A 27,021-nucleotide genomic window follows, 5' to 3' on the forward strand; every position below is an offset into this window, starting at 1 on the left:
CGCATTAGCTCGGGGCCTGGCACATAGTAGGTGCTCAATGGGTCTTTGTTGTCGAGTAAATCAGCACCAGTAGTTGCCAATGCTTGTGGAGTTTCTTGAATAGCTTCTTCTGAGGTAAGATTTATGCTGTTTACAAGCTTGAGAACAAGAGGACAGGGATTTTTTTGTTTATCTTTAGTTAATAGATTTGACAAGTTAAAACTCTTTTGAAGTCATGTGTGGCTATCTTTGGATCTCTGGGGTTGTCAAACTGAAGTGGCAGAGCCGGGCTCTGACAGTCTGCTGTTCTGTGTGATGACATGTAGGGCTTTCCCATTCACGGGCACCTGTTTCCTGCTTCCTTGGTGGGGGAACAAGCATGTTGGGGTGGGGGACCCAGGCGCCTCCCAAGTTCCCTTGATACACCAGCAACCAGGCAGAGATCTTTGCACACGCAGGACAGAGGTGTCCTTCCCCACGTCCTGACCCATTTCGTAGCTGTCAGCTGGGCACTGCCTGTGTCTGCATGGCTCCTAAGTGCTCGGATTGAACCCTCACTGCATCCCATCAGGCCAATTCTGTTTCCCCATATTTCATAAGAGAAGAATGAGGCTCAGAGAAGCCATGAAACCAGCTCAAATCACACAGCTACTATATATCTGAACTGGATTTTGACTTGAAGGCCCTGGTGCCAAAGCCTGATTCCTTTCCAAGTTGAGAAGCTGAGGCTCCTGGGAAACAGGCAATGCAAATGGCTTCGCATGCAATTATACAGTAATGTTCACAAGTTCTGTGGATGATGTGGGACACGGGGTTCACCCACCACCCACAAGCTCTTTCCTGTGCGCTCCAGGTCTGGGGAGGCGGCGGGGGCACTGTGGTCTTCCTCAGATCTGGCTCTCAAGGGCCCCACATTCCAACTCCCTCAGGGAAGCCCAAGGCCTGCTCTCCTTCCACATTTTGGCCACATCTGAAATAAGAAGTGAATAAAGTGCGAGAAACAGCAAAGGGCTAGGAGGTGGTTTACCAGAGCTGACTCAGACCCATGCCTCTCAAATGCAGCTCAGTGAGTCAGCCATCCTGCCTCCTTCGCCGGTCCAGGGCCATCTGGGGCTTTGGGCCCGCTGGCCTGGCCTAGCCCACGTTCACTCGCCTGCTGGTTTAGCCTCGGAGCCTCATCCAGGCTGGCAGTTAAGGCCTTCCCGGGCTAATGGGAACACCCTTTTTCAGGAAGTTGGGAAAAGCCAGATTCATTAATGGAGATTAGGCCAAAGGTCAAAAAGAACCAGCGGGGGAAGAACACCTCCAGGGATATCAAAGCGCATCCTCCCCAGCTGTGTGCAGGGCTTCTCACTTTGACCCACACATACACGCGAACACAAATGAAAACCCAGATCATAGGAAACAGGAGACTGTATTTTAGTAAATCCAAGTCTGGAATCCTAAGCCTCAAATGATTCTTTAGAAAACACCAGTAAAAACATACATCTATCTGAGTGCAAACTGATTCACTTATTCCCACGTATATTTTCCTGTGTCCTGAAGGTTTTATATTTCCTGAGGGAAAGGGGAGGAGAGACGGCCAAACTAAACTAAGATAAATAGAGTTGAAGGCTGAGTGAGAGGGAAAAGTTTCCAAATGAAACTTGACATCCTCGATGTTGCTACAAAAGGTTCGCTTCTGATTTGCCATCACAGTAACCTGAAATACAGAAAATAAAGTCATTAGTGACAGAAAAATGGACCCAGGGTTCAGCGTACATTATGAGTGTCATGATGGCCTCAGGGCTTGGCTTTATTTCAAGTGCTTCCTGTGAGCTTACAGCTGTGGGGGGCTGCAATTCACAAACCTCCTAGAGGCTGTTTCTGCAACCCCCTTTCTCTGGGGCCAGTGGGACCAGCTGTATGAAAGACTGTTCTTTCTATTTGTCTTAACTTGGCCTCATCGCATTTCAAAGGGTTGGGAGCACACCTGCCTAGCTCGGAAAATGGGCCTGCTCTCAGCCACCCCTCAGTTGTTCTATAGAATGTTCACCCTGTCCTGTACCAGTTGGTGTCACAAGGGGCTTCCACACCACACACAAAAACCACCACCACCACCTTATTTTGCATCCAATTTAGCTACTTACTACGGATCTGGGGCAACTTTTGTAATCTTTCTTAGCCTCTGTTTTCTCATCTGGTAGATGAGAATGTGGATAATAAGAGTATCTATTTCATAAGGTATCTCTGAGGATTAAAGATGTAGGCAAAGGGTTTGGCTTGGAGTCTGGTCGTGGTGAAATCCCTTCTGGGCCCTCCATTTAGGTCACTTCAGAGTAACCGTCAAAATCTTATTGATTTATGTTTTTGGTCTGGGCTCATATCTGTTTGGTGTAGTTTTGCTCAGCTTGTTAGAGGACCAACAGAAAAGTTCATTTTGTTCTCCTTTTCCTACATTTTCGCATTGCCATGTTCGGATTTTGAAACCCAGTGAGTGTCAATTCAAGTGGAAGCACACTTTTCTCTAGAATGTCCCTGGTTTTTCAATCAAGATCAGATGAGGGTAGTATCTATATAAAGACCCAACAATCATTCCAGGGACTCTCAAAACATGTGAGGCAAATCAACTAGTCAATTTGGTTTTATGTTTAGAGGAGGAGCATTTGTTGAAATCATTCTCTTAGGAACATGACTTTGTTAAAATCCTGTCCCTAAGTTTTTACACCAACGGCCACATGCGCAGCCCACCTCATCGCTGGGGCCACTGAACCCCAAACCATGTTGATTCAGTCAACATGGTTTGGGAGGCAGCATAGCCAGGGGCAAGATCAGGTGACTACAGACTAGGCTACGTTGGCAGAAAAAAAGTAAGGAGGAGTGTTCCCTGTGTTTTTATTTAATTAAAGTACCAGGGGTTTGGAAAAAGGCCTTTGTCCACCCCTTCTGCATCAGCCCCATAATAAGGCCACTGAAAAATCTGGTCAAGAAGAATGAAGGTTTGGGCTCAGAGAGGCTCCCATGACTCTCTGTTTTCTTGTGCATGCAGATGAAACGCATCTCCTTGGCAGATGGACCCAAATGCACAGCCCACCGATGCCTCAGGAAGTGCAGGCTGCCTCCCCGGCTCCCCCCCACCCCGCCCCCCCCACCTACCGTTGTGCGCAATTAGCCTGTACTGCCGGGCCAGGCACAGCTCCTCCTGCCTCCGCCTCACGATTCTCTGCACTTCTGGAGGCAGGCCGTTGGGGTTGCGGGCGAACACGAAGGAGTAACTATCAGCACAGGTGCCGTCGAGGTTCAGGAGGCGGCAGGAGTACTGGACAGCGTAGGTGTCATAGTCCGTGTCGATGATCCAGTGGTCATCATCTGCAAACCAGAAAGCCAGGGCCAATGCCTCTCCCTCAGCCGCCTCAGCTGGCAGGGAAACTCGCCACCTGTGGGAAGCCAGCGACTTCCCGAAACCGGTTTCATTTTGTTAGGAGTGGGAGACCACAGAGAATTTGGACAGCTTTTACAAAACTGGGAAAAATGAGAAAGGATTTTGTTTTTCTTTACAGAAAAAAGTTCCAGAGTTGGGGGAACCTCATTCACTTCAATGACTATCTCTCACTCTGATGATAAATGTGATAACATCTTTTTAAAGAACAATTGAGAATGTGGGAGAGAGTAGGTCTTTCTATGGTGTCTCCTCCATCTGTCCTCCAAGAATATGCCTGATGTCTGATGGCCACCAACTTATGTTATCCCCAATGGTCAGGATATGTCTCTTGAGATGGTCTATATCAGCTAGTTCCCAGTCACATCAGCAGCTAAACTGCCCTCTGGCCTCTCAGTCCAGGGGAGGACACCCCTCTGACCGTCTGGTTCATGACTTTTCTGGCTCCATCCCAATTCCTGTTTAGCAACCCTGCCCACTTCTTCTAGCTAGCAAAAAAAGTAGTTTTTGCTTTGGGGGCACTAGATGCCCACTATCTATCATCAGATATTCTTTTTGGAGCTCGTACTCGTCAGGCCTCCCCTGATAGAGGTAGAGCTGAGCCCATAAAAAATTTAGATTATATTTATTCCTAAGACTGAGATGTAAGCCACGAAGAATAAGTGTTAACGAAGGTGGGGAAAATGCCAACTAAGGCAAGACAAGAAATAAGGACGTACGTGAAGGCTCTGCCATAGAGAAACAACAATGCTCATGCCACATCACTACTTAATTAAACATTTTCATTGACAAATAACCACGAATAGGGCTTTCTGAGCACTTAATCATGTCAGTCATTGTGTAGACTCTTCCCATGTTTTCTCAGTTATTTTGCATATGGACCCAAAGGTGCATGCTATTATTTTACAGATGAGGAGAGTGAGGCACAGAGAAACTAAATAACTCGCCCAGGGTCCCAAAGAGCAAGGCAGAACTGGGATTCAATCTGACACTTGCATAAACTCTACACCACATGTCTCCAGGCAATAAGTACATTGGAGGCAGAGGGAACACGACACGAAAAGGCTTTGCATCTCCATCTCATGCCCATGTCCTCAAGCAAGTGATCACTCTGCCCTACGGCACGCTTCACTCTGGAGGGACTCAGAGGTACTGGATTCCCCAGCATCAGAGGGCGTAAGGGAGATGGCTGACACTCACCCTAAGTCAGCGCTGGCTGTGCCTCTTGGCTCTGAGAACCCCTAAAGTGCCAGCCCAACAGAGTTCAGCCTGAACCCAGGCCCTTTGGGGGGGCTGCAAGGAGGGAGTGGAGGGGGCCCCTGTTCGGTTCACTCCAGGCCCCCCAGGAAGAACGAGCCACCCGGCGCCTCTCCGGAGATCCCACGGAAAGTGTCAGAGGTCAGGTGGGGGTGCCCAGACACAGGACTGCTCAGCGGGGGCCATGCAGTCATTCTGCAGGCAGGCAGCCAGGAACGGACGCCAAGGGGCCCCCTGCTGGGCCCCACCCCAACCGCCAGCTCCCCTCACTGGCTCCTGGGCAGAGTCTTCCTTCCCTTGGAATGAAGTCATTTCTTCAGCAGTTATGGGGCTCACTGTGTCTGCCAGTCCCAGGCGCCCCAGTAGCCTACCCCTCAGATACTCTCCTTTGAAATGTGACCCCGATTCATGGTCCAGGCTGCTAACAGCTCAGCAAACCTACAGTTTAATTTTCCCCACAGAGTTGTTGCCAGAATGTGAATTCTAACATAGGACCTGAGTAACTTTCAAAGCTCAGTTTTAGGCAAATAGACTACTGTTCTTGACTTTCAAAAAAGGCCTAAGTTGGTTTGGTGTGATCTCCAGGCTCTTTTTGGCTAAATAACTCAGAGACGAAGACTTAACTGTAACAATCTTGACCCTACTCTCTCTCCTAAAAGAAGAGGTGAGCTGAGTCCTGCTAGAAAGAATGAGCTCAGGCCTCCAACCTCCCTGCTGCCAGCAGCTGGGGTGGGTCCCTCTGCAGAGCCAGACACCCCACAGCAGAGCTGGGGCGAGCAGAGACGGCGGCCAAAGGGCTGCTACCGTCCCTGGAAGTGGGGTTACACTGCCGCTGTGCCTCCACCGCACCCACACAGACTGGTCTGGAGGTTTGGATCACCAGTCCAAACACAAGCAAGCAAACAAACAAACAAACAAACACCCCCCTAAACCCCATTCAGTTAGAGGGAGCCAACTCTGGCTCTCTGTGTGGGCCTGGAATGGGTCCCTTCAGCTCCCTCCACTTGTGTCCTCCAACCACCCGAAGCGATGAGAAGCTCCCTGCAGGTCTCCGGCCTAACTGCCCAGGTGAGCCAGCCAGATGGCGGTGTGATGCTACCTCTGACTGATCACCTGAAAAACCCAGCAGGCCCTGCCGAAGTGGAGCTGAGGCCTTGGAACCCGAGCGATTCGCTGCGTGCCCCTGGCTACTTCTCTGATATGGGCCTTCTCTAATTTCTTCATTTGTAAAATGACAGACTTGAACCTGATGCTCTTTGTGGCTCCTATCATCCCAGGCCCAGACTATGAAGCGATTATTTCATGGCTGGGGAGGGAACTGAGCAGTAATAATATCATACACTCAGAGAGAAGCCATGGCTCAGGCACTGAGTGCTCCTGCACGTTACTTCACTGCCTCCTCCTAACACAGCGGCATGAGCTCGGCACTATGATTGCCTCCTTTTACAGGTAAGGAAACTGAGGCACAGAAAAGATAAGGAGCATATCGCAGGTCCCACAGATAGTGGGTCAATTTAGGATTTGGACTCCAGCAACCTTGACTTGAACCCCGCGTGCTTAACCACTGCACTGCACAGCTGCTCTTCTGAAACGCGACCTAAGAGGGAATTTACCCTCACGCCTTCCGTATGGTAGTTATCTCAACATCGTCACAGTTCAAGATTTCAATACCTGCTCTGCAGATGAAACCTTAGATGGAAACTCAGTCTACAAGAGGTAAAAGCAAAACCAATCTGGTTTGTGTGGGGGAGGAGGAGGCAAGAGACAAGAGTCCCCAAAGCCCTACCTGCTCATGGGGACTTTTCTACTCTCCCCAAATGTAGTACCGGCAGAATCCTAGTCTTCCAGGAGCAGCATCTTAAAATGCCACCGAGTATCATGTGTTTACGCTTTCTAAAAATTAGTAACCTTGTATCCCCAGTGTTGATTTTTATAATCTGTTATCAGAAAAGTATACATTTTATGTTAATTGATTCGCTTGAGGAAGTTTTGCTGCATTGTTTGTAATAATTTGTATTACTTCTAAGGTAAAACCTTTTTACCCCTTGTAAAATAACATCTGCATCGGTACCGTGTCAATCAGTGCTGATGATGCTATTTGATTTTAAAAAATAATGCAATTTCACTTAACAGACAACTTTAGAGAAAGTCAAGGTTGTGTGTGCCGCGTGTAGAATGTGGGGCCACATAAAGAACGCTCCTGCCCTGGATCACCAGCTAACAGAGGCCCCCCCGAACAGCTCCCTGTGGCCTAGTCCACGGGAGGGCTCAAACAATACTTTGTAAAAATTGGTCTGTCTTAGGAATCCCTGCTATGCAGGGCCACCTAATCCTGGCTGAGGAGCTGGAACCCCTGGCTCCAATACCGACTCTCACAGACTTACTGTATGACCGTGGGCAAGGCACTACATTCTTTTGGCCTCAGTTTATTCATCTGTTTATTGAACCCCCTTTGTAGGTTGACTCTGTCTCTAAGATTTCATGATCCGCTCCCCCTGCCCCGGGCTTGTGTAATTCTCTAGTACTAAGTAGGCTCCAGATTTGAAATTTAAGAGAAATGGGAGGGAAAATAGGAAGGCATGCAGATAGATGTGTTCTCATGGTTGGGCTAAGTTTTAGATGCTCTTCTGAGAGTCCCCAATACTCCCCCTTCCCCCCTCTGAGTTTCAGTGCTTGGGAGGAAGGGAAGAGGTCACGGCCACCACGGGCACTGTGCCTGGCTCAGAATCTCAGCATCAGCAGGCAGTGGGGTCAGCCCCAGGCACCATGCTCCCTGCATCCTTGGAGGAGGGCCTCCCAGCCTCTGGTGGGGCCCCGAGTAGTCAAGCTGTCTCAGGAATTCAGCCCACAGAGAGAGAGGAAATGCAAAGCCCGGGCAGTGGTGGTGCGGGCTGGGCCTTGGGGAGGTGGGAGGCAAGAGCATGCACAAGGCTGCACACCCTGCACAGCGGCTGCACAGGAAAATGGCAGGAAGAGGTCACCTGACAAGACCAAAGGTCCTTTGAACTTGGGCCAGGATTTTTGAGCTGGGGAGGTGGGGGAGGTGGGTCAGGGGTTTAAAAACACCCAATCTCATGCCCCTAACCTCAGGCAGTGCAGAGGGTTCCTTCCACTTACAGACCATTTTCTCCCAAAGGCGCCCCTGGAGAGGAAACCCATATGGCCAGACTTTGGCCCTCTTGAAACCCCCCTCCCCACTCCGCAAGACAGTCCAAATGAGCTGATTACTCACTTCCTTTCTGGAGAAAGGACGCTACACCCCAGTACTTCATCTTGAACTTGGCAGGGTCCTCAGTGTCTGTGAAGGTGCCCACCATGTCTGCGCACACTTCCCAGTTGCTGCAAAAGCCAAGGAGATCCTGAGCCAGGCCAGGGAGACGGATTCCTTCCTCCATCCCTCCCCGGGGCTCCCTTCCCTCCCGGGTCAGTGTTTGGCGCTCGGCCCAGGGGGGCCCAGGCGCTCAGAGAGCTCTGCCGCCCAGAGGCCACTGACTTCAAAAGACGGACTCGGCCCTTGGCTGTGGCGCTCATCTGGCCGTTCTCGTCCACGGAGAACTCGGCGATGATGTTGTCCTGCAGAAAGAGGCCCTCGGGGTCCTTCTTGGCCATGGCGTACCATGTCCCGGCGAACTGCGAAAGAGATGAGAGCAGGTTTGTTGTCTGCAGTGCACTGCTGGCCGCGGGGCTCGGGGAACGCGGGGAAGGGGGCGGGGGACCGGGACCACAGGGACGATACCTACTCGAGCCTTGTCGAAGTTCTCCTTTACTCGGAAGCTGCTCACGCGGCAGTCGCGCTCCGCCCGAGCGCTGCCCAGCACAGCCAGCAGCACGAGCGCCCACACCCACTCCATCTCCCAGGAATCCGCCCTGCGGGGAAACGCGCGCCGTGAGTGCCGGGCCGCGGGGCCGCACGGCCCGCTACGGCCCGGCCTCGCCACTCCCATCGCGCCCGTCCCCCCGGGTCCTCGCCCGGTGCCGCTCACCACGCGGAGACGCTCGCAGACCTGACCAGAGCGTCCCGGAGCGCAGGGAGCGAGGGAGGCGAGCGCGCCGCGGGTGCCACCCGGCCGCTTTATAGCTCCGGGGGGAGGGGGTCGCGCTGTTGCAACCGTGCGGAGTGAAAGGCACGGGGGGAGGCGCGGGGGCCGGCGGGCCAGCCCTTGCATAACTCTCCCTGACTCACCGGCGCCCGCATTCAGGGAGGGTCCCTTTGGCCAGAGACTCACCTCCAGTGCGGCCCGGTGTTTGGAGGAGCCGCCGCGCAGGGTGGCCTCGACGGGGCCCAAACTCTCCAACAGCGATGAGCCGCGGGAACGAGCCCGGGCCTAGTTACCCAGCACTTGTACCAGCGGCCGCCAGCTGCGGCCTGGGGTGGCCTCGGGGCCCAGTAGCTCTGGCTGGGGGCCCAGGTCGGCCTGGCGGGAAAACTGTGGCCTCCCAGAGCGAGAGGACCTACGATGATGCTGCCTGGTGCGTCAGTGCCCGGGCCCTGGCCGTGCCAAAGCGGCCCCTCTGCCCTCTGAAGGCCAATTGCGAAGGGGTTTGGGAATATTTAGGCCAAGTAGTTTTTCATTTTATAAAGGATGTATTTTACTCCCTTTCAGGAGAGTTGTGGTGCCCTCTGGGTCAATATTTGTTCTTTAGTTTCAACATCTTTAGAAGCATTAAAACCCTCCCTGTTAAATATTCTCCAGAAACGCAACACTGGTCAGCACAGGAAATATTTGAGCGGCCTCAGTGGTCACCTACTTTTTGGCTCTTTGCGCAAACCACTTTGAAACTCACCTACCAAATGTTTATGATACAATTTTATTTCAAAACCATAGTAGAATTTTGTTTTGTTTTCAAAACAGCTAAGGCGAGTTGGCTGGAGAGTGGGCAAGATGGGGAGGTAAACAAAACTCTAGACAAATGTCAATGGTCAATTAAGTCACAATGCTGTGACTAGTGTAATTTTGCTTGTGTAATGGCACATTTACCGACTGTATTTTTCGCTTTCCATTCAGAGTTAAAGAATCCCCCTGATCTGATCAAAGCAGGCAGAAGATGCAACTTTTGACTGAATAAGAATTAGTGATATGACAAAGAAATACCTTTCTCTAACGTACCTTCTGTACAAGGACAGTTGTGAATCCAAGATGAATTTCAGTTGTGTCTCCATAGCCCAAATTGGAAAGAACCAAGATGAATTTGGACCATTTTGTTGACACAAACTAAGACAGGGTGGGGGAAGAGAAGGCTGGCTGCCAAGCTCAGAAATACGGAGTTGATTGGCCTCCTGCCAGCTCTTACTAGGGTAAAGCATTGGGCTGCTTTTTTTCTTTTTTAAAGATTTTTACTTATATATTTTTAGAGAGAGGGAAAGGGAGGGAGAAAGAGAGAGAGAGAAACATAAATGTGAGAGAGAAATATACATTGGTTGCCTCTCCTATGAACCTTGACTGGGACCGAACCTGCAACCAAACCTGCCCTGACTGGGAATCGAACCAGTGACCTTTTACTTTGCAGGATAACACCCAACCAGCTGAGCCAAACCAGTTGCCAATGGGCCATTGGGGTTACATTTGATCCCCCTGGAAATACACCTGAGCTCTTAGACCTCGCCTTCCCGTTGAAGGAGACCAGTGTTTTGCCACCCATAAGCTGCCTTTAGGGATACTGGTTTTCAGCTAGTTATTCAGAAACAAAAGACTCAGAGAAGAACCTTTGTCCCCTTTTTATGCTAAAGAGACTGAGACAGAAAAACCTGCTTCAGGAAAGGAATCTTAGGATTTTGTTGTAGCCAAATTTGAATTAAGTATGGTAAATAGGAGGGCCTCAGGCAGGGATCTGCTATTTAGATACCCCTGTATCCCTTTGTCTCTGAACTTTCCTGCCTTGTGTGTTCCCGCTCTCAACTACCTATAAATCACTTATTCTTGCTTTTGAAATCTCAGACCCCTACCCACACCATCTCCTTTTTCTCGTTTATCCAAAATGTTATGTATACCCAATGTTGCCTCACTGTCCTTGGAATTTTCATGCTCGTTTGGATTTCTTGTTTGCATGTATTAAAATTTTGTTAATCTGTTTCTGTTAACTTGATTACTAGCTCAACGAGAGAACTTAGAAGGTGGGAGGAAAAGTGCTAGTATTTTTTTTTTTTTTTTTTTTTAGCTCCCACACTTGTAACTCTTTGGACACCTGCCTCCCTGTTCTGCTTCCACTTTCCACCCTCCCCTCCACTCCTGCTGGCACTGGAGTCTCCAGTGCCTCTGGAGGGAGGGTCAGGGATGATGTGCATTTAACTCCGTACTGCCCCGGAGCTAGGAGAACCCTGTTTCTGGCCAACCTTTAACTAGGAGATCTTCTGGTTCAGCCAGCTTTATCACAGGGTGTAAAATCCCACCAGTTCAGATAAAGTCTCCTCCAGAGCCACTCCTGCAGGGACTATGTGTGTGGTCATACCTGTGGTAGTATCTATGCATCGTAGGTGGGAAAGGACTTTAGAGTGTCTCTCAATGTCCTGTCCAAAGCTTGGATCCCCTCTGACATTCCAGAGTAGGGATCTTCCAGGCTCTCCTCCAACACCTCCGGCGATGGAGGGCTCCCAGTCGAGCCCAGCTGCCTTTGGAGAGCTATTATGCTAGAAAAGTTCACTTCATACCACCAGCCCTTTCAACCATTTCTCCTAGGTCGTATTCTGGTGGTCCTTGCACACACCATATATTGAGTAAATGTAGGGAATTTCAGTGCATTTTTATAGAGGTTGTTTTTACAGCAACATGTTTCCATTTATTTGTTAGATACTTGTTCCTCCTCCCACTCTATCGCTGTCTTTTAAAGATAGATCATGAAACCTGCCGCCTTAGCACAGTAGGCAGCACGTCAGTCTCATAAAGACAAATCATGAACCTTGGTGTCCCAAATACCGGCAAGAAAAACAGTCTCTTTTGGCATTCTCTCTCAAAGTTCTTCATGATTACAAATATGTGAATACAGGTCAATGGAGGTTTTTAACTTTAGTGCTTTGAAATTTACATAAAATTAAATTTCAGATATGCGTATATATAGATAAAACTTCAACGGGGAAAATGTTCACAATGATTACCTCTGTGTGATAGGATTAGGGTCATGTAAAGGTGTGGGTTTTGTTTTTTGTTTTGTTTTTGTTTTTTTTTTATTTTGACCTTTTTGTAGTTTCCAAATTTTCCTACAATGAAAGTGTTTAATCAGAATATAAAGCAAATATTTTCTTCGCAGTTTTTTCTAGATGTAAAATTATGTTTTCAATTACATCTTATAAATTTGCATACAATATAAACAAAATTTCACTTTCGTACCATACTTCATGGAGAGACAGATCATGTTTCATTCATCTTGGTGACCACCCCTACCAGCTTCTCCTTGGAGAAGACTTGCACAGAGTAGGTGCTCAGTCAATAGATGTTGATTTAATTTGTTGTATTGAAATTAACCATTTTAGGAAAGCTTCATAAAATATTTATTTTAAAAAGCCTGGTCAGAGGTTATGCTTTCTAAAATAAAATTTCTCTGGATTTAGCCATCGTAGCAAAGCTAGCTAACCATCCTTCTACCAGAATAATCTGCACTCTTCTTCCCTGATGGAGAGTTTTGGGGAAGAGGCTCCGTCACTCCCCACTTCCTGAGTCCCTGCAAGGCCACAAGCCTAAGTTTCGGGTAACGGAAGGCAGACTAAAGTGCTCTGTGTCACTCGCAGAGAGGGCTCATGGAAACTCGTGGCCGTCCAGTTGTCCTGGCTGTCCCCTCCTCTTCTGCCCACTGGTGGCCCCTGCATCAACCTGGGCCCCCCACCACTGATTAACTTTATGCAGATGAGAAATAAACTTTCATCCGATTAAGCTGCTGAGACTTGGGGGTTACCCACAGTAACAGAAGTTAGTGCTCCCCTAACTAAAGCATCAACAAACGAGCCACTAACGCCTAGGAAATATTGAAAAATGTTTTACCATAATTGAAAGACGATCTGATGCAAGAAATGTATGTCCTTACCATTATAAAAACTAAACATTCCCAATCAGCTTCCTTTTGTATAAACTAACATTTAAATCCACATCTTGACAGGAAGGTTAAGAAAGATGGAACGAGAGAAAAAAATGGGCAGCATTTCCCTTCTGACTGCATTTAAAAGATGCCAAAATAAATGGTGGAAAAGTGAAAAGATCACTCAGCCAACATGTTCAGGTGCAAAGAGTCAAACTAATTTTTTCAAGAAGGTTTTTTGCATCAGTTACAAAGTCATCGCTAAACTTAATTGATTTAGTTGAAAATAACATGGATCCCACCATGAATAATCTCTGACATACATGGTCACACCCATCAATTAGGTGCAGGCAGATATTCTCTCAGGAGCAAATGGGCAGGGTAAAAGGGCCTTTGCACTTAGCTGCCAGGAAGCGCCTGATATCCCTGCCTTTAGGGGGTGCCTATTGGTGATAAATAGCAGGAAGAACTTTGCTAAGGTTGAGCTGAAGAGTGGGTTTAATATGAGGATCTGAAATATACTTAGTTCAGGATATTGTTGTTGGTTTTGCGTCGGTGCTTCAACCTCATGTGTAATTTTGGCTAATCTATAAGCATTATTTCCAATAGAAATAGTTAACTACAGTGGAAAATTTTTAGCAATTGGAATTAAATATTATATGTGTTCATTAATATAGCATACTACTGAGGAATGTACAGTTGTTAAGCAGAAAGTTTGAGGAAGTTAAGCCATTCTTTAGTATACCTGTAGATTTTTAAAAAGAGTTCCTGGAATTTTTATTTAACTCTTGTATTGGTGTTTGACATTTTATATGATATCTGTCTAGATTTTAAATTCCTTAAAGGAAAGGTCTTTGTAGATTTTCCTGTAAGCACCTAGAACGATGTGTTGTACCCCTCGGGGTGCGCTCTTTAACTCAATCCTAACTAAACTAGTAGGTTTGGGGTAGGTCACTATCACTTACTAGCTGTGACCTTGAGCGAGTTATTTAATTTCTCTGTGCTTCAGTTTCTCACAAGTAATAATAGTACCTACATTATGAGGTTATTGTAAGAATTAAAGGAGATAATACACATAAGGGTCCTGGAAGCGTGCTGGGCACAGGTTCCATAGTATGATCTGAGCTACTCCTGTGATCATGGTTCATTATCATTACCTTGTGACTTATATTTCTAAGAATATTCTGTGTAAGTGAAATGGAGTCTTCATATTGACTTAGTTATTGTTTCAGATATGCTTTATCAAAACAAATGGTCGTTAATGTCTGTAACATCTAGGATATTGACCTTTCCTCTCATTTCCCCTACAAGTTAATGCTCTATTAAAAAAAACAACTATGCTTTAAATCAACTAGAAATGCTGACATAAAAGTTAAATATTTATGTTTAACAAAATCAACAATTATTTTGCAGCATCAAAAATTCATTCTAAGTGGTATGTTCTGTAATTTTTAATACATATACTTTTATAATTCTGTTTTTTCAGTGCCTACCAGCCAGTAAGAGCCACAGAAGCCTTGCGAGCACAGGCCAGTGACCGCAAGGACCACCCCGAGGAAGGGGAGCCGAGTTGACGGGGGGATTCAGTCAAGGACTGGAGGGAAGGGGCAGGGTATTCGTGCCGGAGCTAAAAGACAGGTTTCCAGGATTTCTCCTTAAAACACTCGTTGTCTTTATAGCTCAAAGTAGTCACCTGTGAGCCCGCCTTCTGACTTGGTTTTCTAACCAATCAATTGCCCGCGCTGTCAGCTGTTGCCTGGAACTGCGTCTCACGTTTGTCCCTTTCTTTTTCATTCCCAAGCAACCTTACCCATAATCTATGAAAATAACCTTAAAAACTTTGTTTACGAATGAATTTCTTTATTATAATGGATCCCTTTTTCTTTCTTTCTACTAAGACTTTTATCACTATAAGGAGGTAAAGCTTTAAGTTTAGGGAAGTAAATGAAACCCATAGGGTCGCTATTTTGAAGTGAACTTAAATGTGGGTATAACAGTAATTTTTAGAGTCACGATAACATGTTATGTGTGTCTCCATTCAAGAGAGTTTGTTACATAGTTTGTAGCTTTACAGAAACATTGAAAAGATCTTGACTGAGGTTGAAATCAGCATTTAAATATTTAAGGAAGTTGGTCCATGAAACGTGTAGTTTGACTTATGAGTTGCATAATAGTGTTTAAATATTTGGGAAAATGTGCTTAATCAATGTAAAAGCTTAATAAATTGAAAATTAAACAAAACTAAGTAGTGGTAAGTGTACTTTCCAGGCCAGAAGTCCCTGAGACATTACAGATCCTAGCAACTGACAAGACAGGTTTTATCCAGTAGATTTAACAGCTGTACCTTGGAGCAAAAATGCATGAGATCTGGCTCTTACTACTGAAAACAAAAACCAAACTAATATGCTTAGCAGGAAAACCCAATTAGGAGCCGCGTGGGTTGCTTTTTGTGATCATGCCTCTTGATAAGGATTGTTATTTACGTCGTGGCTTGGTTAGGCGCGGATCACAGGCAAATGTTGCGCCACGTTCACCTCCCTAGTAATCAGCCCAAGGTTTGTTCTGTTAAAACACTTCCGAGGTCCAGCTTTCTAAAGTGAGGAGAATTGAGAGGCGAGGATTTTAAAGGAAAAGTAGGCCATGCAACCTGGATGATCAAAGGACTTTAAAGAAAAGGAAACATTCATATTTCATTTTATGTTGTGTCGATGTTAATCCCTTCTGTCTCCCCTGGTGTTCATCAGAGTTGCTCTATAAACAGACACATCCAAGGCCTAAGTATTTTCACTTCATATAACTGTCTTAAAAGAATGATTCAAGTTGTCAATCGATGCTACTGTCAAACAATTCATGCATATGTTGGTGATTCTTTCTGGCTGCAGAATTATCATGTGCAGTTGTATTTCTGGAACGGTTACTTCGACTTGCCGCTTGCCTGGCTGATCTAAAATGCTCCGAAGATTCTCTGAGGATTTATAAGCTAATAATGCTTAGGGATTTTGTGTCCTGAAGAACTCGGTAATCCTGAGCTCCCTGAATCCCACGCTAAGCCAGGACCTTCTGTCCCATCCCAAGGAGCACAGGCAGATTGAAAGCCCTGCTCAGCAACCATTCTGCTTGACCTTTGGGGTTCCAATGAGGTGCCACTTAGGATCTCCCTGGTAACTTTGGCCAGGATGTAGTTCCTTCTTGGCCCTCCGCCCCAGGTGCTGTCCGGGGGGGTCTTCCGTTCCGAGGCACAGCAGCAAAGCCAGCGAGGCCATGGGGGAGGTTAGCCAAGAGGCCGCGGAGAGATACCTGGAGGACAACCCTCGGTTTGCCAAGGACCGCTTCGCCACGAAGCTGCGGGCGGCGGCGCCGGGGGAAGCCTCCCAGCCCAGGGGGCTGCGGGGTCCGGCCAGCGGACCCTTCCCGAGGCTGGCCCCGTGCCTGGGGCTGCTCCAGGCCCTGCGGGAGGAGGCGGGCAGCGCGGACGCGGCGGCGCACAGGGCCCTGCAGCGGCTGGCGCGGCTGCTGCGGGCCGAGCGCTGCAGCCTGTTCCTGGGCCGCCCCCGCAACGGCGCGCCCGAGGTGGCCTCCAGGCTGCTCGGCGTCACCCCGACCTCCAAGTTTGAAGACAGCCTGGGAGTCCCTGACAGAGAAGTTGTGTTTCCATTGGACATCGCGAGAGTAGGCTGGGTTGCTCACACAAAGAAAGCCCTTAAGGTCCCCGATGTGAAGAAGGGAGGTGGGACTGGGACCGTGGGACAGAGACGAGGACTTGGCAGCGTCCTGGAGGGACACTGGGAGGGAGAGCTGGGGTCCGGGGGGCCATCCTGTGACAGTGGTTGGGCTCTAACCTGCGGAGGGGGGGCAGCAGGGAGGAGGATCTTCTTGGTCCAGGGCTGCCAGGTTTAGAAAAGAAAAAATACAAGATGCCTACTTCAACCTGAATTCAACTGACATGGGCCTGGTACGGCGGTCCACACCTTCTCCCTCACACCTGCCCCGTGCTCTGAACAGCACCACCAAGCAGGCTGCCTGCTGGTGAGGTCCGACCTGCTCCCCACGAGCCGCTCCCCGCCTCTCCAGCCCCCCCCCCCCGTCCCCCACAACACTCCCTTCTTTGGGATGGATTGGCTCCTGAATTAATTCTTTCCACCTATAGGCGTTATGTGCAAAAAGAAAAGCAATAGCATATGAAAGTTCAGATTTAGATTATTAAAAATGTGAATTTAGGTGACGATGAAGTGCCATTGGCCGTTCCAGCTCCCCAGGACTCAGATCGATCCAAGAATGAATTTCAGTCCGCGGAGCGGGACTTCTGGACCCTCCCGTAGATGGATGCTGCGCGGGTGGTTATCTCCTTTTTCCAGGAGAACATTTGACTCCTCCTCACCACCGCAACGCTTGTTCATTTTAGGAAGATGATAAAGTATAAATAAAAAGGAGGAAACAGAAATCACCCACAATGCCTCCCCTCAGCAGTAACTGTAGGCGAAAGGCTGGAGTCTCTCCTGCCAGCCCTTTTTCTACACGTGTCTCATTATTTTGATTTGCTATTAAGAAAAGGGGGGAGGTGGATTATGCTGTCACGGAGTTGATGAGAAGCCGCCCCTGACACGCCTTCTGTGCTGGCTTGGGAGGCGGGCCGCTGGAGGTGGGAGGGTAATCTCCGTCGTGCCTCCTGGAGCCGGTAACAGGAGGAGGGCCCCCCGGGATCCAGAAGGCACGGAGTCGTCAAACATAAGCAACACTGGGCAAACAGCCACAGGACAGGTCTCAGGTGCAAGGGTTGCCGCTGGGCGCTGGGCACGTGGAGTCCGCAGTCCTTTTTCATCCTTCTCTTCAGTGAATTGTGCTGGTTTAAGTAGGTGTGAGGCCCACTGCCACTTGCAAAGTCCTCTGGACACCAGCTAGGAGGCCGTCCCCACACACCCTGCAGTTTTCTCACGGGGATATGCCTTTGGCCAGGCTCCAACTGAGGCCATCTCCATAATTACTAAGGCATCAAATTTAAGAAAGTGACATGCAAGATTTTTTTTTTTCTGAAAGATTTCCTTTTTAAAGAAGAGATGGAGAAAATGACTTCTTCTGCAGCAGTTTATTGATGAGCCCACTTCTCCATGTTGAGGAGAAAATAATGGAATGGAGCTGCTTAAAAGATCACGCAGCCTTGGCCCCTGCTGTCCGCGGTGAGCGCCCTGCGCGGACGGGGCGGTCAATGCAATGCAGGGCCAGGGCGCCTTCCCTTTCCCTCTTCCCTTTTCCTGAGGACTCCCGGCTACTGCAGTGGGACAGGAGCCTATGTGCGGAGGACAGAGACCCTCCCGAGCTCAGGAGAGACCAAGGCCTCATTTATTCTGTTTCCACTGCTTCAAAGCACTTTTTTTTTCCCCTCCAGGAGGGGTGCTTTTCAACTTTGGATGCACATTGAAATCTAATTGGGAGCTCTTTTAAAAATACTGATGTCTGAGACTCTCCATAGACCGATTGTGCAGATTCAGGGGCTGGATTGTAGGACCCATACGTTTCAAAATCTCCCCGGGTGATTCTAATAGGCAGCCAGTGCTGAAAACTGCTCACCTCTTGGGTGAGCAGAGGCAAGAGGAGGAAGTGTATTTCAAACCAACTGTGGGACACTAGATGCAAGTGGCTCCCGGAGCGGTCCACCCACCTCTTTGCTCCCCCAGACAGGAAGCTGGGGTCCCGGGAGCCGCATCCCTCCCCGAGGCTGCGGTCTGGCCAGTGAACAAAAGGGCCGGGAGGGAATCGAGGTCTCACCCTGTCCAGTGCTCCTTCCACCCTCGCTAAACCCCACGTCTCTGCTGTTTCTTTTTTTTTTTTTAATATTCTCTTTAATGCTGTTTTTTAAGTTTTACTTTACAATTACAGTTGCCATTCAATATTATTTTGTATTAGTTTCAGGTGTACAGGATAGTGGCGAGACAATCATGTACTTTACAACATGATCTCCCCACCCCGATATTCCCAGTCCCCACCTGGTACCATATACAGTTATTATAATATTATTGACTACATTCCCTATCCTGTACTTTACTTCCCTGTGACTATTTTGTAACTACTAGTCTGTACTTCTTAATCCCTTTATTTTTTCCACCCAGTTCCCCATCCCCACGCCCTGGCAACCGTCAGTCTATTCTCTGCACGTTCACCACATTGCAGTCACCGTGGCAAAATCTGCAAAGTGAAAGGTGATAAAAACCTATGTTTTAAATGATGTTTCTATTAATTCTTCACCTTTTCATTGCACTTAGCAATTTATAATGATTTTTTTTCATTCTTAATCTCCCTTGATTCTAGCAAAGACCCTGTGCAGAAGGCATAAATATTTTTCCATCTTGTGTTTGTAAGAACCTTCTCAGAGTCAGTTAGGCAGGATATGGAGGAACCACGGCTCAGGCCTTCGAAGGCCTTCCTCTTTCGTTGCTCTCTCTGGCTGGCAGTGTGGGCCAGGTGAGGGAAGGACTTCTCACACCTGGACAAAGGCAGAACTGGATACTTTCAACCTTGGGTGTTCACAACGGTTGTAACAGGGAAGCCACATGGTGTAGGGTGACAGCTTTGGGCATCAGAGACACCTGGCTGCACATCCAGGTTGGAGACAAGGTAACTGCATGATGGATTGAGTTTCTGCACCTGAGAAATGTAGGTAACCAAATGCACAGATCAGATGGACATGAAGTGCCTGATTCTTCCTAGGTGCTCAGTGAATCGCAGCTGTGACAATATCATCTTTATACCAAAAGGATTTGGGGGCCTGGGTGTAGGCGGACAAAACTGGGTCAATGGTTATGGCCTGTTTTTAAAGGCAGGAAAACTTTGAATAACAGGAAACTGAGAGATAGTCCTTTCAAGTTAATCATTTCTTTTTCTACTGGGAAAGCTGTTGATTAACTCTATGGATGGGCGGTTCTCATTCTGACTATGATTTAAAAAAAAAAAAAAAGCCATGGAGAAGTCCTAAGTTTTCAATGATTAACAGGACACTTATAGCTCCCTTCCCTCCCTCCTCTCTCATCCTTCTCTCCTCCCTTTCTGACTCCTGATCACAAGGAATAATTGTATTTGATCAGAGTCTAACAATGCTACGATAGGATGAGGGACCCAGTGGCCTGCTCTTCTAAACAAAGTTCTCTCCAGTTGCTCTTAGAGGCTTCTTTGAAGAAGGACCATCAAAGGGAGTTTGTGAGTTTGAGAAATACAGAGTTTACTCAAACAAACTTCAGTAAGGATTGTTTGAGCTAGTGAAAATAAAATAGCAGAAAATCTCATTTTGCCCACCCTATAATTTGATGGATGAGTTTATCCAGGGCTTTCCAATACAATAATAAGCAAGCATTCTGTTTTCAAACTTATACACCATTTTCTCTAAACAGCCAACTGAATTTGAGAACATTTTCTTGAGTGTAGAATCTAGAGTGAAGGAGCATCCAGTGCTAAAGCTACAGACCAAAGTGTTAACCAGGAGGTGCCGGCTCCATCCCGTGGTATGTATTTCTGGTGTCCTGCTTGTCTCTTCAGTGCCCAGGGACGCTGTGTAAATGGAGGTGATCATGCTCTGTAATGGGTGACAGGTTAGGAGGAAAACAGAATGTGAGCTGGCCTGGGCACACAGCAGATTAAGAGAAAGAACCTCACTAGACCTGAGGATGCCCTGGCCTGAGAGGGCAGGTGCTGCAGGGAGCAGAGAGCAGTGACAGGTAAGGTCATTAGGAAAGAAATGTGGCTCTCGGTGGCATGGGGCAGAGTGTTGGCCCCCAGAAGGAAGCGTGCTCCCAGGCACAGGAGGCTGACCTCAGCTAAAGGCATCTAATTTCATTAGCAATTAGAAGTGGTGAGAAAAACTAGAACTAGAAGCAAAATGGCAATTGTAAAAGAGAACTATTTTTCACCCAGGGAAGCCCCCAACAGTTTCAAATTCTTCTTCCTAGTATTTTTTGAACACTCGCTTTGTATCAAGACACTGTTCTAAGTGCTCCACTGACACTATGTTATTCTTTCTTTATGACAGGGATTCTAGATAGTAGATAAAATGGTTCTTGCCATTTACAGATTAGGAAACAAAGACAGAGAGGTAAGGCAGCATGCCCCGGATCACGCGGCTAGCCAGTAAACTGGGGCCTGGTTTCAGTCAAGGAAGTCTGACTCCAGAACCTTCTTTACCATTATGCAGTGTTGCCTCCTAAATATAGAGTGGTTTGCGTGGTTGCACATTGGGAAAGGCGTGGAAGGGACCGGGGGCAGAGGCCTGCGTGTGCCTCCCTTAATACCTCACATTTTCTTTGTAAAAAGTCCCACTTCTAGGGCTTCTCCACAGGAGTGGCTCACCCCCTGAAAGTGCAGATGCCTGGGGCAGACAGACTCCACTTCAGGAGATGAGGATTATGGGTCTGCTGTGAGCTCTGCAAATCTGCCTTTATCAGCAGGCGGTTCTGAGGCACAGCCAGGGACAACTGCTCTGAGCTGAGCTGTGGGTTCTGTTGACCAGGCAGCCTGTGTCCCCTGGTGGGAGTTCTGGCCCATGAGTTACACCCCAGTGGACTCTCACCTTTTTACTTTAGGAAGCTGGGCGGAGTCCAGCCTCCAAGGTCTGTGCCGCTCTTAGAAGCACCATCAACATGAGGAAATGAAAATAACAGAGCTTGGGAAAGCAATGCCGTGTTAATTTTGGCCAATGAGTCTCAGGGTTAGGTTGAAAGTTCAGTTCTAATTGAGGATACCTCAGGTTTAAAGAAGAGATAGTAAGGACCATGGAAGGCTGAGCCTATACCTGTGAGGAGTTAGTATTCCTCCAAATAACAGCGAGGGTGATAACAGCCATTGTTGACCGTCTTCTCAAGCCCGTTTATTTGCTCACCTCTCCAAACTCATCTCTCTGCTCTTCCTATGGTTTATTAGAATCATCTCTTGCATCTGCCACATGAGGCTCATATCTGGGAAGTTCCACCTCTCTCCTAAAGAGAGGAAAAAACTACATGAATAAAAGGCATTAGCTTGGTAAAACAGTAATGGCTGGTTAGGATGTGGTGCTGGTAAGAAGGTGGTCCTCTCACATATGACCAGTGGAAGTAAGAATTCCAATCCTTTGTGAAAGTCATCTGTGTAAATTAAAAACTGCACATACTTGGTGACCCAGCAAAAGGAATTTCTACTTCGGGAAACCCGTCACATAAGCATAAAAGCAAGAACGGTCAGTGCCGCCTTGTTTGTAGTGGAGAAAACTACAGACTGAACCGGTAGAGGACGGTGAGTGGGTCGTGGAGTTGCCACACTGTGGAGGGATGTGCAAGAATCTAGGAGGTAAACTCACATCCACGTGTGTTGGTCTGGAGGGGTGTCCATAAAATATTGTTGTATGCTGAAAGTATTGTATAAAATGAGAAAGGAACATTGTATTAAAAAAACAGAAAAGAAACACCTTTGTCCAAGCGTAGAGTAAGACATAGAAGGAGACATGCCAGGCAGTTAACACTGATTTCCTCAGGCAAGATTAGAAGTTTGGGGGATTACTGATTTTTTTCCTTTATGTTATGATATACTGGTTCTCTAGTTTCAACTGCACATTTTACTTTTGTAATTAAAAAGAATAATCCTTGCCTGGATGGCTCAGCTGGTTGGAGCATCGTCCTGTGCACCAAAGGGTTGCGGGTTCCATCCCCAGTCAGGGCACATGCCTGCGTGGCAGGTTTGATCCCCTGTCAGGGCGTGTACAGGAGGCAGGCAGGCGAGATTTCTCTCTCTCTCTCTCCCCCCTCCTCCTTTCTCCCTTCCTCTCTCTCTAAAATCAATAAATGTATTGTGAGGTGAGAATTAAAAAAAAAAAAAAAAAGGAGAGCTCTTTGATATACATGTGTAACCCCAGCTGTGCTCTCCTGCCCCGCACACGCTTTCTATTTGCTGTAACCCTCAGTCTTTCCCTCCCTCCCTCTTAGCACCGTCCTTCCGCTGGGCCGTGACACACCTCTTTCCCCGGCCCACCCTCGGCCTAGCCTCGCAGGGCCTCGGGCCAGCTGGGAGGTGCTCGCTCTGAGACGGGCAATTTCATTCTCTGCAGTTGTGGGATGGGGCAGGGTGGGGGATGTTTGCTCAGGACCACGGTGCTGGGGCCCTGGTTATCTGTTGGTAGAATCTGGACTAGACAGAAGGACCTGCTGCCGTTTCTGGAGCGACACTCCATGGTTCTGCACTGCTTTGGCCACCGTGTGAATGTGTCTTTCAGAACAGTCACTTTTCCGACTTCATGGACACACACCCCGGGTGTGTCACTAGGAACCTGCTGGCAGCGCCACTCGTGATGGGCAAGGAGGTTCTGGCTGTGGTTATGGCAGTTAACAAAGTAGATGCATCTGAATTTTCCAAACAGGACTAAGAAGTGAAGAGGTAACGTTAAGCCTGGGCATCGGTTGGAGGCTCAGGAAGTTTATTTGTTATATAACATATCCGAAAGAAAGACGGCACACCTGTTTGTTTTTCTCTGTCTTCTGGAGGTCTTTTCCCAATACCTCGCCTTTGTTTTTGTCATCCTAAAGCTTCATCATACCAACTACCTGTACAGCGTTGAATCCCGAAGAAGCCAGGTAAAGGGAAGGTGACATTAATGACTCCGTGCTGACTTGTTCCGACAAAGGGACCCAGGGGTGACAAGCCCAGACCCCTCCTTTTCCTTGTGGGGATTTAAGGCACACGGAGCAGATCCCTACATTTCAGTCCCAGGTGACTTTTCATGGTTTGCCCCGGCTCTCCGTCCGCTCCTACCCGCCCTGCTCTGGGTGCGCACGCCCGGCTTGCCTTTCTTCGGCCCTCATCCCAGGTAGTCGTGGCTTCTTCATCCAGGCGGTGACAGTGGTAACTGTAGTGCCCCCCCCCCACGTGCTTTTTGTGATTATTCAATGGTCATTAGATACATTAGTTTACATAAAGCTCTTAGCAGTTCCTGGTACATAAAGCAATGAATTTGAGGAACGAATCATTGCTCTGAAGTCTATTTCCTCCTTGAGCCAGAGGTATAAAAACAACATCAGTAGCCAGGATACCCAGGTCTGGACCGCTCCCTGCTCCTTGGGCCTCAGTTTCCTCACTAATACAATGGTGGGAGGGGATTGGGCTAGAAGGCTTCCAAGGTCCCCTTTCTTCTAACCGTCCAGGTAGGGTCACCTTTGACAGGCTCAGGATGCATGGAAGGAGGCATGTGGCTTCCTCCCAGTGAGGGGCAGCAGGAGCCGGGGCCACCAAGACTGGGCTCTCTGCCCAGGGGCTGTCTCTGCAACCAATTTTAGACCGCTTGCCCTTCGAAGCCAAAACACTTGGACATAGGGACCAATCGTAGCCTACCCTCTTTCATAAGCCCACAGCCTTGCAGGCAATCAGTAGTTTGTTGGACACAGACTTGTTCAAATAAGGAATTGCATTGCCTAGTGATATGGCTTCATTTTATTTGATGCACCTCCTGGTGAAAGCTCTGTCTCTCCATGGCGTACTTTGTTCTGACAGTTTTCGTTTTAAAATCTACTTTCAGATCCTTATGTGGTCAGCCAATAAAGTATTTGAAGAGCTCACAGATATGAGCGACAGTTTCACAAAGTGCTCTACACAGTCTGAACGTACCTGAACTGTGAGGGCTACTCCACTGGGCTGCTGGACATGGCCAAGGAGAAGGTCCTCATTGTTCCATACATTTTTTCTTGCTTAAAATCACCTGTAAAATGCATATCACATGAAATGTGATCCATTAAAAAGTGGATATGCTATGTAAATAATCAGTCTTGATAGATAAGAACCAATGCCAAGAAAATACAGTACAGAGGTAAAAAGTGCACATTTTGGAGCAAAAAAGCTCTAGAATCTTGGCTTTTCTATTTTCTAGTTGCCTGTGTCTTCAATGAGTCTTTTCTTCCTTTTAAATGTTAATTAATGGACTTTATTTTTTTAAGAGAAATTTTAGGGTTACAGAAAGTTCAGCAAGTTCCCATATATGTTCCCTTCCCTTCCCCACGCCCCCCAGTTTCCCTATGATCTGTTTCTCCTATTATAATATCTTGCATTAATGTGGTGCATTTGTTACAGTTGATGAATCAATACTGATACATTATTATTAACCTAAGTCCACAGTTTATGTTCAGGTTCACTCTTTGTGTTGTACAATCTATGGGTTTTGACAAATGCAGTGTCACATATCTGCCTTGACAGGGTCATACAGAATAGTTTACAAAAAAATCCTGTTCTCCATCTAATCATCCCTCCCTCTCTCTACCCCAGGTCTCTGGCAACCACTGACTTTTTTTTTCACTGCCTCTATAGTTTCTTTTTCCAAAAAATCATGTGCTTAGTATCATATAGCTTTTTCAGATTGGGCTACTTAGCAATATGCATTTAAGTTTCCTCCATGTCTTTTCATGGTTTGATAGTTCACTTTGTTTTTAATGCTGAATAGTATTCCATTGTCTGGATACACCACAGTTTATTCATTTATCTACTTAAGGTCATCTTCTTGGTTGCTTCCAAATGTTGGCGATTATAAATGAAGTGTAGTTTTTATGTGGACATGAGTTGTCAACTTCTTTGGATAAGTACCAAGAAGGGCTATTGTCAGATCATATGGTAAGACTATATTTAGTTTTTAAGAAACTGCCAGACTGTCTTCTAAGGTGGCTGTACCATGTTGCATTTCCACTGGCAATAAATGAGAGTTTCTGTTGCTCCACATCTTTGCCGGCAGTTGGTGATGTCAGTGTTTTGGATTTTAGCCATTCTAATTGATGTGTAGCAGTATCTCATTGTTTTAATTTACATTTCCCTGATGACATGTGATGTGAAGCTTCTTTTCGTATGCTCACTTGCCAACTGTATGCCTTCATTGGCAAGACATCTGTTCAGGTTTTTTGCCCACTTTTTAACTAGGTTGTTTTTCTCGTTATCGTTAAATTTTAAGAGCTCCTTGTATATTTTGAATATAAGTCATGGACAATATTGCATTACAACATCCTGCAAATGCTGCAAATGTCACTTTCATCACCTTTCATCCAAGGCATGCCTTCCCCCCGCAGCCGCCTGGCAGACTTCTCCATCTTTGCTACCCACGACTGGGCCACATGCCTGCCCTCGGGCTAGTCCGAGGCACCTCGGGTAGTCCACTCGTGGGCTGTGCAGGGCCCACGATCCCTGAGCAGATTACCCCCTGATACCCAAGTAAAACAGATTCTGTTAGCAAGGAATAGGGCAGAATGGAAGTTAAGTAAGGCAATCAACACCGTTGGCTATTTTTGTGACCTTGGCCAAGCCTCCTAACCTATCAGGACTTAGTTTAATTATCTATAAAAGAGCTGCTCTCTATTGAGTATTTTTAACTGTGTGTCAGGGTAGGTGCTCTGTATGTATTATTCATTTAGTCCTCACAACAACCCTGTAGTATAAATTCTATTATTATCCCCATTTTACTGATGAGAAACGTTAAGTGACTTGTTCACAGTTACAAGTTCCTATAAGCAGTATTTCTGGGAATGACAGATCTTTTTCAACTCTAAAATTCCAGAATCATAAATTAACATAAAATATGCAAACAAATGAAATTCATATAAATTAGGGTAGGTCATAGAACAGTTTGTTAAAATAACGTTTAAATGTAATTGCCTCCAGGAAATCTATGACGAATGGCCAATCAAGGTTGGAGAAGTTGAGCCTTATAAAGGTCCAAAGACACCGGATGGCAGAATGAGTGCAAACCTCTCCCTTGGTGATATCTGTGCGTGGTGCCGTGCTCTAAAACCAGAGGCAGCCGTGCGCAGAGGAAAGAGCACGAGCCCGAGAGCACCTGAGTTCTAGTCCTGCAACTTTCTGTGGGACCTTGGAATAGTAGAAAGACTACTGCACAGAGAGTTTGAAGTTCCAGGCCCAGCTTTGCCCCAAGCCAGCTGGATGACCTGTGTTTTAACTCATTGTTTAACTTCTCAGTTTCTTTTCCTGTAAAGCCACGGCTTGAGACCTGTGGTTGTCAACAGGAAGGATCACATCAGAGCTACTTGCACAGCTTTTGAAACGTTCTGTGCCCAAGTCCTTCTTCTGACATGCTGGACTGGAGTCTCTAGGGAAGGGTTGGGTGAGGTTGACTTCCCCTTGACTGCGAGCTTCTCAGGGCTGGACTGTGTTTACCACTGTATCCCCAGCACACAGGAAAGGGAAGGGAATGGGATAGAACACGTCTAGGCCTCAGGCTCTTCATCTCTCCAGAAAAGTAGAGAATAGCTCTCAACATATCCACCAAATCCTGTTTCTGAGGCATCTGTTCAGATGAGCCAGTGCTGGAAGTGGGTAGGTGCTCACTGTGCAGGTGGGAAGGAGAAACATTGACCGAGCTTGAGAAATTA

General features: G+C 47.3%; 2 protein-coding genes across 2 annotated transcripts in view; one reads left to right on the plus strand and one right to left on the minus strand.

The window, feature by feature from the left end:
* Positions 1 to 1,374: 1,374 nt before the first annotated feature.
* On the minus strand, positions 1,375 to 8,753 carry RBP4 (retinol binding protein 4). Its single transcript, XM_054572868.1, has 6 exons — positions 8,638 to 8,753; positions 8,395 to 8,521; positions 8,148 to 8,284; positions 7,887 to 7,993; positions 3,115 to 3,327; positions 1,375 to 1,681 (listed from the first exon to the last, which is right to left on the minus strand). Exons 2-6 carry the CDS (start codon positions 8,503 to 8,505, stop codon positions 1,644 to 1,646), a joined length of 606 nt encoding a protein of 201 aa, XP_054428843.1. The 5' UTR covers positions 8,506 to 8,521; positions 8,638 to 8,753; the 3' UTR covers positions 1,375 to 1,643.
* A 7,166-nt stretch (positions 8,754 to 15,919) lies between these two features.
* The window catches only part of PDE6C (phosphodiesterase 6C), a 37,246-nt gene continuing 26,144 nt past the window's right edge, over positions 15,920 to 27,021 (plus strand). Inside the window, 6 exon segments of the mRNA XM_054572474.1 lie at positions 15,920 to 16,399; positions 22,881 to 23,033; positions 23,149 to 23,238; positions 24,177 to 24,219; positions 24,222 to 24,316; positions 26,294 to 26,374. Coding sequence (XP_054428449.1) covers positions 15,920 to 16,399; positions 22,881 to 23,033; positions 23,149 to 23,238; positions 24,177 to 24,219; positions 24,222 to 24,316; positions 26,294 to 26,374 — 942 coding nt within the window.

Source organism: Pteronotus mesoamericanus, unplaced genomic scaffold (genome assembly GCF_021234165.1).
Source record: "Pteronotus mesoamericanus isolate MK-2021 breed Mesoamerican mustached bat unplaced genomic scaffold, CSHL_Meso_final contig_24, whole genome shotgun sequence".
Lineage (NCBI taxonomy): Eukaryota > Metazoa > Chordata > Mammalia > Chiroptera > Mormoopidae > Pteronotus > Pteronotus mesoamericanus.